This window comes from Pteropus vampyrus, unplaced genomic scaffold, assembly GCF_000151845.1.
Source record: "Pteropus vampyrus isolate Shadow unplaced genomic scaffold, Pvam_2.0 Scaffold44, whole genome shotgun sequence".
Lineage (NCBI taxonomy): Eukaryota > Metazoa > Chordata > Mammalia > Chiroptera > Pteropodidae > Pteropus > Pteropus vampyrus.
The window spans coordinates 7571344-7588545 of NW_011888825.1; the positions used below are offsets into that span (position 1 = coordinate 7571344).

Sequence of the window (17202 nt, forward strand, 5' to 3'; positions counted from 1 at the left end):
CTCTTACAGGACCTAGGCATGGAGTCAACCTCACTGGACGATGTTCTGTACCGCTACGCCAGCTTCCGGAACCTGGTGGACCCCATCACACATGACCTCATCATCAGCCTGGCCCGCTACATCCACTGCCCCAAGCCGGTAGGGAGGCTATGGTCTAAGGCAGCCAGGTCCAGGGGTGTGAGGCAAGCAACTTTCTGAGGAGAGCAACTCAGTGTCCAAGGAGAGCTGGTTGACGCAGCCCAAGCCCAGAGAAAATGGGCCCCCACACAGAAGCACCAAGAGGTCAGGCCTGAGGCCGAGCAGCCATGGTGAAGGCCACACACTGGCATCATCAGCACAGGTTTTGTTTGGCCCATGAGGTGTTTTAAGTCTTCATGACCAACATTTAAAAATCAGAATATTTCACACAATCATTATATTCAGCTGCCCTTGAAAAATGGAGAGCTCCAGCAACATGAGGCCCTCATTTCTATAGGGCTGGAGCCAGGTAGCCACCCCTGTTATGTGGGGCCAGGGCCACCATGTACAGTTGTGCAGGTTGTGCCCTGCGCAAAGACATGCAAACACAAAAGTGGCGGGGGTTGGGGGAGAGAGGAGGCAATTCGAATCTAGCCCTCTCTCTGCCCACCAAGCCATGGGCACTGGTGCAGGCAAGACTGTCCACCAGAAGTGGGCTTTTTCTTATTTGTACAAAGGTGCAGTGTACGTGTAGCAGTGGCCCTGCGTGGTGTTCCCCAGTTTGCCTCAGTCCCCACCACTTCCATTTGTCTTCGCTCTGATGCTGAGTGTCATTTTACAACCACTCACTTTGTTCATATCTACTACCTGCCTGGCTTTGGGAGCTGAGCAAGGAAAGCTCTAGGGATCTCTGGGCTCCACAGGCACTGCCCAGCCCCTTCCGGATGGGAGGGTCTGCCCCTCTTCCTTCTGGCTCCAAGGCCCAGGATAGGCCATGGGCCTTGCTGGGCTCCAGGTTGGCTTCCCAGACCTGCCCATCAGGTGCCTGGCAGGGAAGGAGAGGGCTGTGATGGGGCAGCTCAAGGCTTGAGCTTTTCTTTATGTTGTTTTGGTTCCTTCTCTTCCATCCCTCAATTTCCAGCATCTTCCAAAAGAAGTGCTTTCTCTGTGCCAAGGGCAGGAAGCCAGAGCAGGTCCAAGGAGTGCTGGAAGGACACTTCCTCTTTCAGAGAAGGATCTGGGATACGAGTGAGGAGGTGTTTCCCAAGTCCACCCCTTGCTCAGCCTGGGTTCAGACTTGAACACTGTCAACTAGGGGGCTGGAACCATGCTCAGAGACGACCCTCTCTCTGGGGCTTTGTGTTGGTCTTTTCTCTGACTTCTGGGGCTGTCTGGTGCCAAGACTCAGAGATTGGGGCCTAGCTGTGGAGGGCTGGAAGCAGATTGGGAACAGATGTGGGGGCAGGTTGGTGGGGGGATGTAGCAGAAGGCAAGAATGTTGGACTCAAATATGCAAAGGTAAGAAAAAGCCAGTTATGAGGGTGGTGGATTGGGAACCTCAAGGCCTAGAGAAGAGGAGCTGGTGCCAGGAGCAATGGGGAACAGACTGGAGCTGGAACCACTCTCTCTGCTCATTCAGATTATACCTGGAGCAGCCTTGGGAAGCTGAGACCGGGGCTGTAGGAGGCTTTGCAGTTGCCAGACCCCTGCCTTTTCTAGAGCATAGGTTTAGTTACCCACAGTGAGAAGGGTGACAGGCTATAGGGTGCTCAAAGCAACTCAATAAGAGAAGTGTTACCTTCATGCCCATTTTAGAGTTGAAGAAGATGTAGTTTAGGTAATGAAGTGATCTGAGAAAGGTCACACCCCAGTTGAGAACCCCAGGTGGGAGTTGGGCCCCAGTGCTAGACAGGGCACAGGGTGCTTAAGTACCGGGTTTCTGGGCTGTCATTGCTCACCCGGGGCTCATGGTGCTGCGGCCAGCACAGGGGGTCGGGGCCTTTGTGGAGACAGCTTCCCTCCACACAGAAAGGGCCTGCAGGTGGTTAACTGCCCGTGTCAGACACTGGGAAACAGGACAGGGCTGAGAAGGGAGCTGGCCAAGGGTTCTGCTCTGCCGTCCATCCTTTCCATCTGGATGGGGGCCAGAGGAGCCATATGTGGGCTGTCTCAGCTCGGTCTGCTATAACAAATTACCATTGACTGGATGGCTTATAAACAAGAAATTTATTTCATAGTTTTGGAGGCTGACAGTCTGAGATCAGGGTGTCGACATGGTCAGGTTCTTGGTGAGAGCCCTCTTCCTGCTTTGCAGACAGCTTCTTTTTCATTGTATCCTCAACGTGGCAGAAAGAATGGGAGCTAACTCTCTGGCCTCTTCTTATAACCCTCATAACCCCAGCTTATCCTAATCACCTCCCAAAGGCCCTACCTCCAAATACCATCACATTGAGATTGGGGCTCAACATCTGACTTGGGGGAACACAAACATTCAGTCCATTGCCCGGGTGTAAACTTTTTCAGATCGCTTAATTAGCTGAACCTCATTTTTCTCAACAAAGGTGGGCACAACAATACTCTCCTATAGGGATGTTCTGAAGGTTCAGTGGGATGCTTCTCGAGAAGCACTGGCGTGTGCCTGGCACAACTGAACACTCCATGTGCAGAAGCTGAGGTGTAACTAATTGGTGAGCACCAGCCACGTGCTAAGCAGGGTGCTCAGACCTAGCAGGTCAGTTGTGGGACACGGTGGCAAGTAAGACATGGCCCTAGACCCTGGCCCCTATGGACTCAGAGACTTGGAATCTACCAGGCTGACCTCTGACCCAGATTGCCAGAACCAGCCAGAGGGTTTAGCCCTGCTGGAGGCCCAGGGGCCTGGCCAGTCCTAGGTCTACTGGAATAGCCTCCGGCTGGACTCTGGGCCTCCTTTCTATGCTCTGGAAGCAGCCAGAGAGCCATCTGCAAAGGTATATTGGATCCTCTATGTACTTGCTGAAAAACCTTCCATGTAGCATTGTGTTGTAATTTAAATAAAACCCAAACTCCTTGCCTGGCCCTGCTGGAATCTTCCATCTCATCTCCCACTCTCCACTCTGCTGACTCTGCTCTAGCCACATGGGCCTCCTCTCGGTTCCTGGAGCATCCAGATCCTCTCCTACCTTAGGGACTTTGCTGTCGCCCCTGACCGTACCTACCTACTCTGTCTGAGGTTCACTCTCCAGACTCAGCCTGAACGTCACCTCTCAGAGGCCTTCTTTGAGTTCTCCCGATCAGCCTCTGTCTCACGCTCTATTTACTTCTTCATTTCACTCACTGGTCTCCAAAATTATCTTGCTTATTTATTTGTTGGCTAACGTATTGTCTGCTTTCCCCATTGGAAAGTAAACTCCACAGGGGCAAGAGACAGCATCTGTCTGTTCACGGTTATATCCTGCACCAGGCAGGGCCCTGGTAGGAAGCAGGAGACCTTTTCCATTGAGAATTTTTAAGAGTTAATTAAGGGGCTATTTCCAGGGTTATGGGCAAGATAAAGGAAATGAACAGGGGACATTGAGACCCCCAAACACTAGCAGTAGCAGGAAGTCGTTACCATGCAAGGGGCTGCAGGTGGAAGCTGTATTGCTGGAGCCAAAGTGAGAATGCCTGTGTTTTATATTGTGCATAACAAATCACCCCAAAACTTAAGGGGTTAAAACAAGACATTTATTGCTGTGTAGCCTCTGTAGGTCAAGAATTCTGGAGCAGCTTCTCTAGGTAGTTCTGGCTGAGGATCTCAAGACATTGGCCAAGGCTGCATATATCTGAAGGCCTGACAGAGGTTGGCAGACCCGCTTCCAAAATGGTGCATTCCACAGCTGTTGGCAGGAGGTCTCAGTTCCTTGCCACATGGGCTTCCCCATTGGACTGCTTTAGTGTCCTCACATCATAGTAGCCAGTTCCTCCCAGACAGAAAGCAAGGCAGAAGCCACAATATCTTTTATGACGTAGCCTCAGAAGTAACATACCATCACTGCTGCCATATTCTACTGATCGCCCAGATCAACCCCAAGACAGTATGGAAGGAGACAACACAGGAGGACAGATACCAGGAGGCCAGGATCGTGAGGGCTGTCTTGGAGGCTGGCTGCCACACATACTAAAGCAGGAAAAGAATGAGAAAAATAAATTCCTTGACCTTTCTCTCCTCCTGCCCTTTGATTTCTCTCCCAGTTGTTCCCATTAGCTTAACCCAACTAGGAAACGTGGGCAAGAGGGCTAGGTGATGCCATGTATGGAGTTCAGCCTTCTGAGCACAGAGAAGGGCAAAGAATGGACTGGGAGGAGGGAGTAAGCAGAAAAGCCAGCACATGGTCTCCAGTGCAAAGTAGGCCATGCAGTCAGTATTTGATGAGTGAACGAGGAAGCCTTTGGACATACAGCAGTGGAAAGCTATGCTTACTTGGGTCCTGAAGGCAGCATGCAAAGTTGCCTGGGAAAGTGAAGATAGTGGGTAGGTGTCACCGTCTGGCAGCTGAGAGATGGGGCAGTGCTCTGGCACTGGGACCCCCCCTGGATGAGAGTGCAGATCTGCCTTCAGCATCTTTCTGACAGGTCAGTGAGAGTCCCTCAAACAGATTCTTCTCCAGGGCTTCCAGCACTGGGCAGGTCCAGAGAGGCTGCCGCCCTGACCCACATGCCACCCTGTGGTGCTGAGTCACCCCTGACTTTCGCCATGCCCCTCTCCTGCCTTCTTCCTTTGCCATGGGTGGGACTGAAGAGTTCCAGAATTAATTCTGCAAACTGCCTTTGAGCCTCCAGTTAGGACTGTGCCACAAGTGCCAGAAGCCCACTCAGGCTGCCTCAAAGGAAGGAAGAACATTTATCCTTGAAACTGAGGGGTCCTGTGGCACCCAAAGGCAGTTGAGCTTGAAAGAGGGACTAGAACTACAAACAGTGCAGACATCTCCCCTCTGCTGCCTCCCCCACCTCACCCCGACACCACACTCTTCACTCCTTACCCAGGCTTCAGGGCAGGAAAGAGGGCCTCCTGCAGCTCCAGATTTACAGGTCAGTGTCCAGCCTTGAGGAGTCAGCAGTATACACACTGTCTCAAGTCATGATTCCAAAGAAGGGGCCGATTGGCTGTGCTCTGCCAGTGTCCACTTCTGGATCAGTCGACTGTAGCTTTGTAATGGGATCTGGTTGCACAGAAGGGCTGCTGGGCCACAACACTTTCAGAAGAAAGTTCCCAGAAGAGAGGGGCCAGCAGACCATCAGAATGCTGGGTGCAGGGCCCACGGTGTGTAACATGCAGTGCCTATGGTCAGAGCTCCCTGACCAGGGTTGCACAAGGTGCGCATGGCTGCTTTGTACCTGGGAGGCAGCTGTTTCTTGATGCTGAAACCACACGAAAATGGCACTTCCTCCTCGAAACCACATGAAAATGGCACTTCCTCCTCCTTTGCCTCCTCTCTCACCTTACGTCCTGCCCTCTTTCCCCCACCTTCTCTTCTTACGCTGCCATCTCTGGGCCTGTCCTGCTTTGTCCTGTTTTCCGTAGGAGGGCAGGCTGGAGGGGTCTTGAAAAGTGATGGAGTTGAGAAAAAATTAGTAGGAGGGCCTGCTTATGGTTATTCTCTGTGTAAATGATAGAGACACTGTGAACTAACCTAAGTGAAAGATTATCACCAGGTGGGCAGAGCAGAACGCAAGGCAGGTGGAAGGTTGGGAGCACCAGCCTCAGAGCCTGCAGAAGTTTGATCTTAATACCTCTTACACGTGGTGTGGCTTGCCAGTCTATTCACCTTTGTGCCTCAGTTCCTTTGTTTGTAAAGTGGGAATAACAGCCCCTGTTTCATAGGATTATGATGAGTTCATGCATGCAATGCACAGAGGCGATGCCTATCACACATAGTGGATACTTGAGAAATGTTAGCTGTTGTTTACTTAGTCCAGAGAAGCTATCACTTCTGTGAGAACACTAGCTCACGTTTAGTCTCAAATCAACTCTGCTGTCCCCATTTAGTCCAAAAGGAGGCTCCCCAGTCTCCGAAGTCAGGAACAGCCCTGTGGAGTCAACCCTGTGCCTCACTCTGGGACGGCTCCCCCTTGTGGCAGCACTCGAGCACTGCAACGGCTGTTTTGCCTCCTTTCTTGTTTCTTCCTTCAAGGCCCGGCTGTCCAGGCCTGGAGGATGGAGGGTGAGCCTGTGACCCCTGATTTTGGAAACTCTGGGAAGTGTTTGGAGGAGGAGCCAAAGCTGAGGAGCTCAGTTTTCAGCTTTGGAGCACGTGCTGTGGGAGGCTGGCAACGTCCTGTCCCAAGGTGGTCCCAGGAGAGACACGGGGCAAACCACCAGATCCTATCCACTGTCCTTGTCTTCAAAGTGGTTCTCCACCTTCGCAGCACAGGAGAATCACCTGGGGAGCTTTGAAAAAAACCCAAACTGACCACCCATTGCTGGGGGTGGCCCAGGCAGCAGTGTTTTTTAAAGCTCTTGTGATTCCGGTGTACGAGTCCCAGGTGAAGAACTGTGGCTCTAGATCACCATATCCATTGTCACCCCCCATTCTCCCTTTGGTCTCTAAAGTTGGCCTTCACCCTGGCCCTTACCATGACTGCTCCCCTCAGAGCCTATGCTGACCAAGCCCTCCTCATTGGAGTGCCAACGACCCTTTTCTTTGGTGCCATGGCTCTGCTTACTTCTGCTTCTCTGACTGTGCGGTCTGTTTCATCATGTCCAGTATGTCTCTCTGCCCCTTTGATAATGTAGCTGTTCCCCCCTGCCATCCCCCTTGGCTCATTTCCTGGCCAGGGGCTTTAATCAGATGCTGATGAACGTGTGCAGCCTGGACCTGTCTTGGGGTCCAGCCCCATAAATCCAATCACATCTTCCAGCTGGAGGTCCCATAGGCCTCTCAAACTCCACATGGCCCCACATGAGCTGGTCATTCCCCCATCCTGCCTTTTCACCTGCTTCTCCAGAGCCTCTTGCCTTCTACCTAGGTTCCAAGCCCAAAGCCAAGACCCCTACTCATCCCTTCCCTGCCCATACCCTCTGCATCCTGTATATCGTCAGTCAAGTGTGGTAAACTTTGTCACTTTCAGCCCTTTCCATGGGCCTGGCAGGGATGCCCCAAACCACACATAAGCAGATGAGCCTGGCCCTGAGTCACCCTCTCTGCCTCCAGTCCTCCCCTTTCTCCATCTCCCCCAGTTAGAGGACAGTCTGAAAATGCAAATGTAATCCTGCTGTTTCTCATCCAGTGATTACCCTGCAGCTCCTAAGGTGGAGTCTCTGCCTGTCTCACTACCCATTATTTCCCATCACACACACCCATATGTCCAGGCTTAGCAAGAAATGAAGTCCAGGAATCAAAACATGTCACCCCCAGGGGTTGTAAATGTAGTTTTCCAGAGTGACAGGTAACATCTGCTTCTCAGGCAGGCTTAGGCAATAGAAAGTGACAAGGCTCGTGGAGAATTAGAGGCCAGAGGTTTCCCCTAAACTGATTCCATTCAGTCTTGGGCCTTCCTTGGCCTGCTGTATTCCTGTGCAGGTGTTCACCTTTTCAAACACTCAGCTCCCCTCTTCCTACCTCTTCTGTCTCTCGTCTCCCTCCAAGCCTCTTCTTGCCTATCTATCAGCCCTGGCCCTCTGAGCCTCAGTTTCTTCCTCTGTAAAATTAGGATAATGAAAGCATTTACTCTTCTAGGGTACTGTGGGAATTCCTCGCACGTCTGTGTGCACTAATCCAGGTGATAGACGATAATGGCTTGAACTAAAGTGGTAGCCATGGAAGTGGTGAGAAGTGAGGCCCCAGATGTCACCTCTCCCCATACCGCCAAGCCCTTAGTCAAGGGACAGACTAATCCATCTGCTCTTAAAAGCCCAGCTCAAATCTGATCCTGGGCAGAAGTGATCTTCTTTCTTTATCCTACCAGAGTTCCATGTGTTTGTGCTGCTCTTACAGTATAGCAGAGTATTGATTCAGCGAGCATTCCTAGAGAGCTTACTACACGCTGAGGTATATTCAGAGAACTTTACAAGTAATAACTCATTTAATCCTCACAAAATCCCCTGTGAGGTTGGTACTATTATCCCTTCAAAGATGAGGATCAGAGGCATAGAGAGGTCAAGTGATTTGCCTAAGGTCACACAGGAAGTGATAAAGCAAGGATCTGAATCCACAGTTTGGTGCCAAGTTCATGCTCTTACTCATTATGTTGCTTCTCCATGAGCAGTGTAATGATGATAATAAGAATCAAGCTGGCTTTTACGGAGTGCTCACTCACTCTGTGCCAAGTGCTCTGCTGAGCACTGGTTGTGGGTTAATGGTTGAACCTCACCACACCCACGTTGCTATCACAAGTGGGTTTGCATCTAAGCCCTGGCATTCTAGCCCTTGACCCTGGCACTGGACCCAGATTTGGCAGGAGCACACTTGGCCACTCCCTCTCCCAGGGCTCAATGACTGTCAAATTGACTTCCTTTGGGATGGAGTTGGAAACTCTAGGATCTCTCTGTTGCACACCTTAACTCAAAATATGAGTTTGCTATGGCTGCCATAACAAAATACCACTTAAATAACAAAAATTTATCTCTCACAGTTCTAGAGGCCAGAAGTCCAAGATCAAGGTGTTGGCAAGGTTTGTTTCCTCTGAGGCTTTTTTCCTTGGCTTGTAGATGGCTGTCTTCTCACTGTGTCTTCACATGGTCTTTCCACTTGTACATGTCTGCGTCCTAATCTCTTATGAGGACACCAGTCACTGGATTTTACCTTACTCTTTAGAGGTCCTGTGTCCAAATAAGGTCACATCTGAGGTATTGAGGATTAGGACTTCAAAGTAAGGATGTTTTTTGGGAGGACACAGTCATAACACCTAGGGTCTCAAACTCAAATGCTAATGGGCCAGATAGGTAACGTAGATGAATGAATTGGGTTGGGAAAAACATGGCCCCTTCATTCTTTTATTTTCCCACTTTTGACATGGGTAAAAGAATCATGGTAAAAATATTTCATTTTCCTCTTTACTGTTGAAATACAAATACAGGGCTCTGTGGTAGGCTCTCAGCCTCTCATAAGGACATTTGTTGGTAGCTGTGTTGTCAGCACCTAGAAGTGCCTGGCATCTAGGAGGTACTCAGTAAATATTTGTTGAACCAGTAAATGAGCATAATGGCTCTGGACATTGGGGAGTGGCAGGGATCATAGTGAATCCTGGCTAAGGGATCAGCTGGTAACTCAGCTCCAGTCAATTCAGATAAGCTGAAATCCCCAATGTCCAGAGCCATTATTAATTAAATAAATCTCCATTTTAAATAAATCTCCATTTTTTTCAATGATAGCAACTAATTCGCAAAACTAAAACCCTGTGCAGATCAGTTTGCAACCCACCACTGCTCTGCTAAGGGCACCCACCTTGAGCCAGCAGATCAGGCCTCCCCCAGCTCAGCCTGGGGGTGTCATGTTCTTCCTTCAGGGCAGGAAGCTGGAGGTGGGGGCCTGGGTCCACCTTACCCTACTCCAGTGACACAGGGACCCCACCCACCCAGTCACCTGTGGTTGCCTTTGCAGGAAGGTGATGCACTGGGTGCCATGGAGAAGCTTTGCCGGCAGCTGACATACCATCTCAGCCCCCACTCCCAGTGGAGGCGGCACCGGGGGCTGGTGAAGAGGAAGCCGCAGGCCTGGTGAGTCATGGTCACTTGAAGTGGGTTTGCCCCGCCTCCCTCTACATCCCAAAGTCAGTCTATGCCAGGCTGGGCATGTGGTGCACAGCACCCCCTCCCAGGGCAGTGGGGTGAAGGGAAAAGCTGGACCTATTTTGGAAGGCTGCCTGAAAGAAGTGAGATTGAAAGGGAATTCAGGAGTGGGGGAAAGCAGCCAGGAGGGCATTGCAGGTGAACATGAGCCATGAGAGGCACTAGAGGCAGGGCTGTGGTCTATGGGGTGGGAGCTGGGGAAAATGTGCCCATTCTGATGGATGGGTGGGGAGGGGAGCATGAGTTTCTAATTCCTGGTGCGCTGAACCCCCCAGTTCCCCTAGGGGGCTCCTGATCCCAGGCTTGTCCCTGGCCCATGCAGCAAGCAGTAAGGATGCTCAAGGAATTTGAAGATTAGGGAAGAGGGCACATGGGACATAACTTGTGGGCCATGACAGGAAGCAAGTGGATGGGATCCTGAAAGGAAGGCTTCCTAGAGGAGGAAGCACCACTGCCTTTCTTGCAAACGACCATGAGGGCAGAGCGCCCTGGGTTCTGAAAGATTAGCAGTGCCTTGATGCTGCTGTGGGCTCATCCTTCCAGGTCCTGTAGCCAGGGAGGGGAAAGACCACCCCTCCACCTACCCGCCACCACCACCACCACCGAGAAGAAAGCACTGTGGCTCCTCTTTCCCTTCCGAACAACCCCACCTCACAGGCCGGCCAAGGGAGGAGATGGATCCTGGGGAAGCCTTCCTAGGTGGAGGAAGTGAGATTTTCACTGGGCTGAGGGCAGGGGCCACATATGGGGAGAGAACCGAAAGGAGGACCCATGGAACCTGGAATGCCACAAGGAGACTTTGTGGCTAGTTCTTTAGGGCTGAAAAGCTGAAAATTTGAGCCCTGCTGGAATCCAGGGGCCTCGTGTCTCTCTCTCTCTCTCTCTGTCCCCGCCCCCCCACCCCCCCCACACACACACCACCTCTCTCCTTCAGTCCATTAATTCATTCATAAGCTTTCTTCCCCTCAGGTGGCTTGGGGTCACAGAGTGATGGACTGTTGGCCCTTCTCTGGCCCTGATCACCCAGCTGGTTTTAAACCCCAGGCCCAAGCTGTTAACCACCACACTACCTATTTCTCTGGCGTAATAGGCCTGCTTTATTAACGACACTGGTAAGAATTACAGCCAACACTGAGATCATGCTAACAAATGCCAGGCAGTGTTCCTAGCAAGACCTTAGATGGCATGCCTTGAGAGCTTTACCTTCAAATTCCCTGGAGCTGAGCAAAATGAGCAAACCTGGGCAGCTTTCCAGCTTCAGGAGATTCCCCAGGATGGGAGTTTTGCCTACTGGAAATCCCAGCTGTGATCCTCAGACTGCTATTAATGTATGCAGGCTGTTACCACCCTCTTCCCACCTCCCTTTCCTTCCTGGGTGCTACGACTGGAGCCAGGATCAGGGAAAGAGGGAAAGAAAGAACAAGGAGTGGCAGAAGGCAGAAAGTGGAGGGCATTCAGCCTGCAGTAGTCAGCAGCTCGCACCAGCTTTGGAGCCCCTGCACCCTCCCCTGCCTGCTGTCCAGCAGCGTTCTCCCTAAGGATCCTCCATCTGGTGGGAAAGATTGCCTTGAAAACAGAAGCCTCAAAGATCTTGTGCCACTCTAAGGGAAGTTCAGCCCAAGTGATGAATAACAGCAGCAAATATTCATCACTCACCTAAACAAGGCACTGTCTTAAATGCTTTGCACTTAACTTATTTCACATAATCCTGTAGGATTCAATTAGCTCCATTTTTTTAGGAAAATAATTTAGGCACAGAGAGGTTAAGGAACTTATGGCCACTGAGTAGGAAGAAAGGGAGTTAAGATACAAACCAGGCATCGTGGGCCCAAAATCTATCAAGTCACCACAGAAACACTTGGGCTTTTCCCTTGTGGTCCCTCAAGGCTCTGATCAGCTGGGCCCAACCAGGCTGAGATGTGGGCTAGTACCAGGGGATATGGGTCTGTTTCCTCCCATCCCTGGAGAAGAGGCAGGCTCTATAGTGGTATCACTGCTGCCTCTAGGGAAAAGGCCTGCCCCATTCATTTGAACCTTGCTTGTCCCTTTTCCCCTTCAGCCTCAAGGCTGTCCTTGCTGGGACCCCTCTGGACAACACGGTGGACCTCTCAGGCATCCCGCTGACCTCCCGTGACCTGGAGCGGGTGAGCAGCTACCTGCAGCGATGTGGGGAGCAGGTGGACAGTGTGGAGCTGGGCTTCACAGGCCTCACAGATGACATGGTCCTACAGCTGTTGCCAGCACTCAGTACACTGCCGCGCCTCACCACACTGGCCCTCAATGGCAACCGGCTGACGCGAGCCCTGCTGCGGGACCTCACTGACACCCTTAAGGACCCCAGCAAGTTTCCCAACGTCACGTGGATTGACCTGGGCAACAACGTGGACATCTTCTCATTGCCCCAGCCCTTCCTGCTCAGCCTGCGCAAGCGCTCTCCGAAGCAGGGCCACCTACCCACCATCCTAGAACTGGGAGAGGGCCCAGGTGGTGGGGAGGAGATCCGGGATGGGGCAGTGGACCAGGACCCTAGAGGAGGCCCCCTGGCCCCTGCTGAAGACCAGGAGGGTAGGGAGACTACAGGTGCAGCTCAGACATGACACTCAAGTGTTGGGGCAGGGGGCTCACCAGGGAGTCTGTGTCAGGTAGGATGGCTTGAGGCAGACTAGGGTCTCCTACCAGGGGGCTGAGGCTATCATCCAATACTGGCCTGGGCAGCCCCACCCATGGGAAGCCTGAATGTAGCATCTGGGAAAGGGGGGTCCTGTTAATACTTCTCACTCATCCTCTCCATCTCCCCTAGTCAATCCCATTATCTGCCTTTTGGCTCCTGAGAAGATATCCCTGGATCAAGAGACTGATGTCTCCCCTCAGCCTCCCAAGACTTCGAGGTGCACTATATGGGATGGGGATGCTGTAAGCTTGAGCTGTGGTTACTCTCCTCCAGAAAAGGAATGTAGTTGGGACACTACATCCAGACTTTCCAATTCTGTGCCCCTGCTCAAAGCTGGCTGAAATCTTAGCATCCCAACTCCTGACAAAGAGGCTGGGGTAGGGAGTCTGCTGCCAGTCCAGGAGCCTAGTCTCTGTACTAAAGGCTGTCTACCTCCTCATGTGGAGCCCTGGGGCTCCTTGTAATTGTCTTTCCACACTTCCCCAAACTGGATCCTGTCCATGAAACCAGCCACCACCCTATACCAATCAATAGAGAATCCTAGGGTGTTTGGGCAGATGATGCCCACAGGTGTGCAAAGAAAGGCACAGGCAAACCCCACACCATATTCCACCCCCCAACAAAAACACTACCAGACTTTAACATGGTTCCAGTATTGCTAATGTGTAGGCTTCCTTTAAAAACCGGTTTTAAGGACCTCTTCTCCATAAAATTCCTCCTGAGTCCCTGAAATAACCCTTGATACTCTAAGAACATTCCCAAAACCTATTTTGGAAGGCCAGGACTAGGATGAGATTAAGAGCAAATTCTTGGCAGATCTAGTGCCTCCAAGACAGCTGGGGGAAGGGGAAAGACTAGAGGTTCAAAGAGTTAAGCAAAGGTTCTTACCCTCCTTTACCCTTACCCAAGACCTACCAGTTAATAATCCCTTCTAGGCACAATAAGCCCTAGACCCAAATGTAGATAGTAAGTCCAGGGAGCTGGGAAACCATCTTGAGCCAGAAAAAATTACTCCAGATGCCTGAAGTTAAACCCCCCAAGCAAACATCAGAGGGCACTAAGGAAGCAGCCTGACAAAACCTCTAGCTTCATACCAAGCAGGCAAAATTCCAACACAGGAAGGCAGTAAGATGGGAGCTAGCTTAAGAACAAGACTGGGATGTTGCCTGCTACTGCTTAAAGATTTGGCCAGGCAAGGTGTAGAGCTTGAGTTATTAGAGGAAGTCTAAGCAAAGGGACAGAACCCAGATGGAACAAGGACTACACTCAAGTGTATGGATGCCTCAAGTGTTTTTGGATAGTTGCCCTCAAAGTCTAAAGTTGTTAAGAGGGGAAAATAGGGGAAGTTGACAAATGCTAACACCTGGGCTAATACTTGACAGCAGTGATTAAATTTAGTTTTTTCTTCAAATATACATTTTTAAGAACCAGTACTAAAGACCATCCTTTATTACAATGTGAGCTAATGGTTAATTGCATGGATATTAATTTGAGGAGGAAGTTTCCAACTTAAAGAATTCAGACCCTTGCTCAATATAACATTTATACAATATTAAAATGTACAGAAGCTCCTTTTGAGCAAGGGACAGTTCTAGAAAAATTTATTTAATGCATTTATTTAATGGCACTGAAAGTGCCTGTCTTAGAAAAAGGTTACCGAATCCATTTCTTGGCTCTGTTGGTAAGAATGGCACAAGGTGAGCCTATTTCTAAGCAAATGTTGAAGCCTAGGTTTTCAGAGTCCAAATTGATGGTGGCTGCTGGTCCTTGGGACTTCAAATTCTGCCCCTGCGACAGCATGGATGACCATCCCCTGGGAAAATAGCCTGCAAAGAAACTAAATATCAGTCTTAACTTTCTACTCCAAACAAGTCATTGACAGCATAAAAGATATCTTCAGAAAACCGTAGGTTCACCACTACACAATCTGCCGGTAATTCCAGCTATTTTGGGTGATTTCATCATTTGATATCAATTTTAACAAAATAAGCTGCTTATTCATTCTACCACAGTGACAGGTCATTGTCCAGATCAAATCTTACCACTTCTCAGGGTGAGGCGCTGCTGCCACTGCTGCTACGAACAGCTTTAAGATAGCATTGATCGCCCTTCTTCAGCACTTGAAACCTGAGGGAATGAATAAAGCACCCTTAGACAGCAGATGCTGATGAAAGAACTGGAGGCAGTTCTGATCATAGCCTCAACTACAAATTTACAACTTTAAGTCCATCTTAACAATAGTCCTTAAGAAATCAGTCTTAATTGGCTTCTCAAGTCTTACGACCAGTCACAGTATTTTAAACATTACAAACCTAAGGCTATCATTTTTAAGAACGAGGAAATTATCTCAGAGATAGGCAATTTGCTCAGGATCATACAGCCATAAAGTAAAAAGGAACTCCTGGGTTTGCTCTGCACTGTTCCACTGCCAACATCTGACATAACAGCAATTTCACATAATTCAACTTAAAAGCTAAACATACTCGACCACTAATCTCTCCACAAATAAAAGCTTACCTCACGGGAGGTTAATGCTCCTCCTCGCTCCAATACTCAGCTGAAGGACTGCCAGTCTCTAATGTGCAACCTGAGTGAATATTGAAACTAAGGGTCACACTTCAGAGCATCTTATTCCCAGGCACCAGCAATCTGAAGACTTGACTGCAGTCAGCCAGGAATTGTTATCATCAGTTGTCGCTTCTGACGGCACTTCCTATTAATGATTTCATCAAAGCAGCCAAGGACCTCACCACTCCCAGCACTGCTCCAGAATTTAACTGGAATTAAGCTAACATTGCCCTAAAAATAGCCAAGAGACATTTTAATAGTTTATGCATACGGCTGCCGTTTAGTTTCAGGTTAGGGGCAGCCATCTAACCATTGCAATTATGCAATGAGGTCGTGCATAATTAGGTTAAACACATAATAGTTACAACTGTACATCAGGCATTTCAGGGCATTTAAGATAACAAAGGCTAAAAGTAAGCGACTAAATTGTGTTAAACCCTACCTGGACTGTCTTCAGGATGAAATGCTGCTCAATTCTTTGATATTCTGCAGTTATGTCTGCCACCTGAAATATCTCAGACGGACATGCATTTAGAACACATCCTAGTAGTTATATGCAACTAAACTTTCAAGGTTTCAGCAACTGCACTCAGATAGGCATAAAAATCGTCAGTTATCGCATCTGACGGCACTTCCTAATATTAGTATCATCAGGACAGTCAAGTAAGTTTTCCTCGTCACCCACGTGTAGCGTCCTTGGGTACAGAAGACCCCAACTTACCCATTTCTCTCGGATTTGCTCACTCCTTACGGCAGGGCCAGGGAAAGGGGTCTCGGCCTTCGCAGATCTCAGGATAGGGCGACGGGCCTGCGGGACAAACACGTATGATGCCCATGAGCCTCGACCCACTGCGGCCCCAGCGGCGCGGCCCGGCCAGTTTAACACCAAGCCACAGCGCCCGCTCCGAAGCCTACGTGAGCGCAGCCGCCCTCCAGTTAAGCTCCCCGAAAACATCTTCCAAAAATTAGAAAGGCATCCGCTCATCTGTCCTCGCCATCAACTACCAGTGGAAGACGCAAACGCTACCTACCTCCATGACAGCTTTAGTGAAAAGGTAGCTCTCCCAAGCTCCGAGGCTCTTAAGGATTCGGAACACTCCACTTGTCACAGAAGGGAGGGTGATACTGGCAAAGACTCACGGGACTTTCATCCCATTTAACATTACAGGCCCCGCACCACCCAAAGACTCCCCCCTCCAGTAGAGATAATGGTTTCTTCCACAGCCTCGGGAAATCTGGGCCACAGGCACGCAACGCGGTCCAGAGCGCCTGCGCAGGGGCTGGACCGAGGGTTGCCGGGTAGGGCCCCTGCCCTTCCGCTAGTTAGCTGCGTGACCTTGGGCGAGTTGCTCATCCTTTCTGAGGTTCCGGTGTCTCTGAGAAACGGAGATATCGGCGCCACAGAAGGTTGTTCTGAGGATCACATGAGATAACGCGCTTGAAACCCTGCAGAGCCATGGCACTGCACGCAGCGAGAATTTACAAATAGTGGGTACTCCTAATTCTAAGAAGCGTTGCTAGTGTGCTCTCCCCACAACTATTTCACAGTATCCACGGAGCTTCTCAACCCCTGCACACTGACAGCTCTCATCTCCCTCTAGAATGATTTTTGAGCAGCGAGCAAACATCCTCCCTTCCCCTATTTTCTGATTCTCCGAAGCTTCTCCATTCATGCCCCGTCTCACCAGCAATGGAAACCTCTCCCTCTCTGCGAATGCTTTCCTTTCACCATATGAACATGCTCAGGTCTTTCCCACTTAAGAAATATGCAATCCATACACATATTTTATAAAAACTCATTCCCCAAGGGAGAGCGATTCATTTTGACTGGAGTACTATATAATGAGACAATTTTTGAGCTGGTCTTGGAAATAAGTGTAGGATCTTATTGGAGGGAAGGACTTTCCAGCGACTGCCAAGTCAAGGAGTCAGATACGCACGAGGTCCATTAGCTTGCATGAAGAATTTAGTGAAAGTGCTAAAGAGAGCATGGAGGGCAGCAGGGGTATGGGACAAGTGTCTGGAAATGCTTGAGCAAAACTTAAGAGGATGTCAGCCAGTGCACCCTGTGGGCACTGAGGAGCCTCTCAAGCCTTCAGATCACGGAGGTACCATGTTTCTCTTGAGTCTTAGGAAGACTCCTCGGGCTACCCTGCAGAGAAGGGCTTACAAGGGTGGGAACTGAGCAAGAAGACCAATAGGAAGAGAAAGCAATAATCCAGAATTTGGACTAAACCAAGGAGCTCAAAGGCTTTGA

The 17202-nt window shown here is 50.1% G+C and overlaps 1 protein-coding gene, 1 long non-coding RNA gene and 3 other non-coding genes across 5 annotated transcripts in view; 1 reads left to right on the forward strand and 4 right to left on the reverse strand.

The window, feature by feature from the left end:
* Positions 1-13810, forward strand: part of LRRC75A (leucine rich repeat containing 75A) — an 84549-nt gene extending 70739 nt beyond the window's left edge. Inside the window, exons 3-5 of the mRNA XM_011359138.2 lie at positions 10-138; positions 9519-9634; positions 11766-13810. Of these exons, the coding sequence (XP_011357440.1) occupies positions 10-138; positions 9519-9634; positions 11766-12303 (783 nt within the window). The 3' untranslated portion in view covers positions 12304-13810. The remainder of the gene's footprint in view (positions 1-9; positions 139-9518; positions 9635-11765) is intronic.
* Positions 13811-14271: 461 nt separating this feature from the next.
* On the reverse strand, positions 14272-14344 carry LOC111738899. The gene has a single exon (XR_002780032.1). It is a non-coding gene; the product is annotated as a small nucleolar RNA SNORD65 (small nucleolar RNA).
* A 610-nt stretch (positions 14345-14954) lies between these two features.
* On the reverse strand, positions 14955-16194 carry LOC111738856. The gene is made up of 4 exons (XR_002780000.1): positions 15977-16194; positions 15667-15753; positions 15388-15450; positions 14955-15176 (listed from the first exon to the last, which is right to left on the reverse strand). It is a non-coding gene; the product is annotated as an uncharacterized LOC111738856 (long non-coding RNA).
* Positions 15043-15113, reverse strand: LOC111738895. Its single transcript, XR_002780028.1, has one exon. It is a non-coding gene; the product is annotated as a small nucleolar RNA SNORD49 (small nucleolar RNA).
* On the reverse strand, positions 15533-15603 carry LOC111738896. The gene has a single exon (XR_002780029.1). It is a non-coding gene; the product is annotated as a small nucleolar RNA SNORD49 (small nucleolar RNA).
* Positions 16195-17202: the final 1008 nt, after the last annotated feature.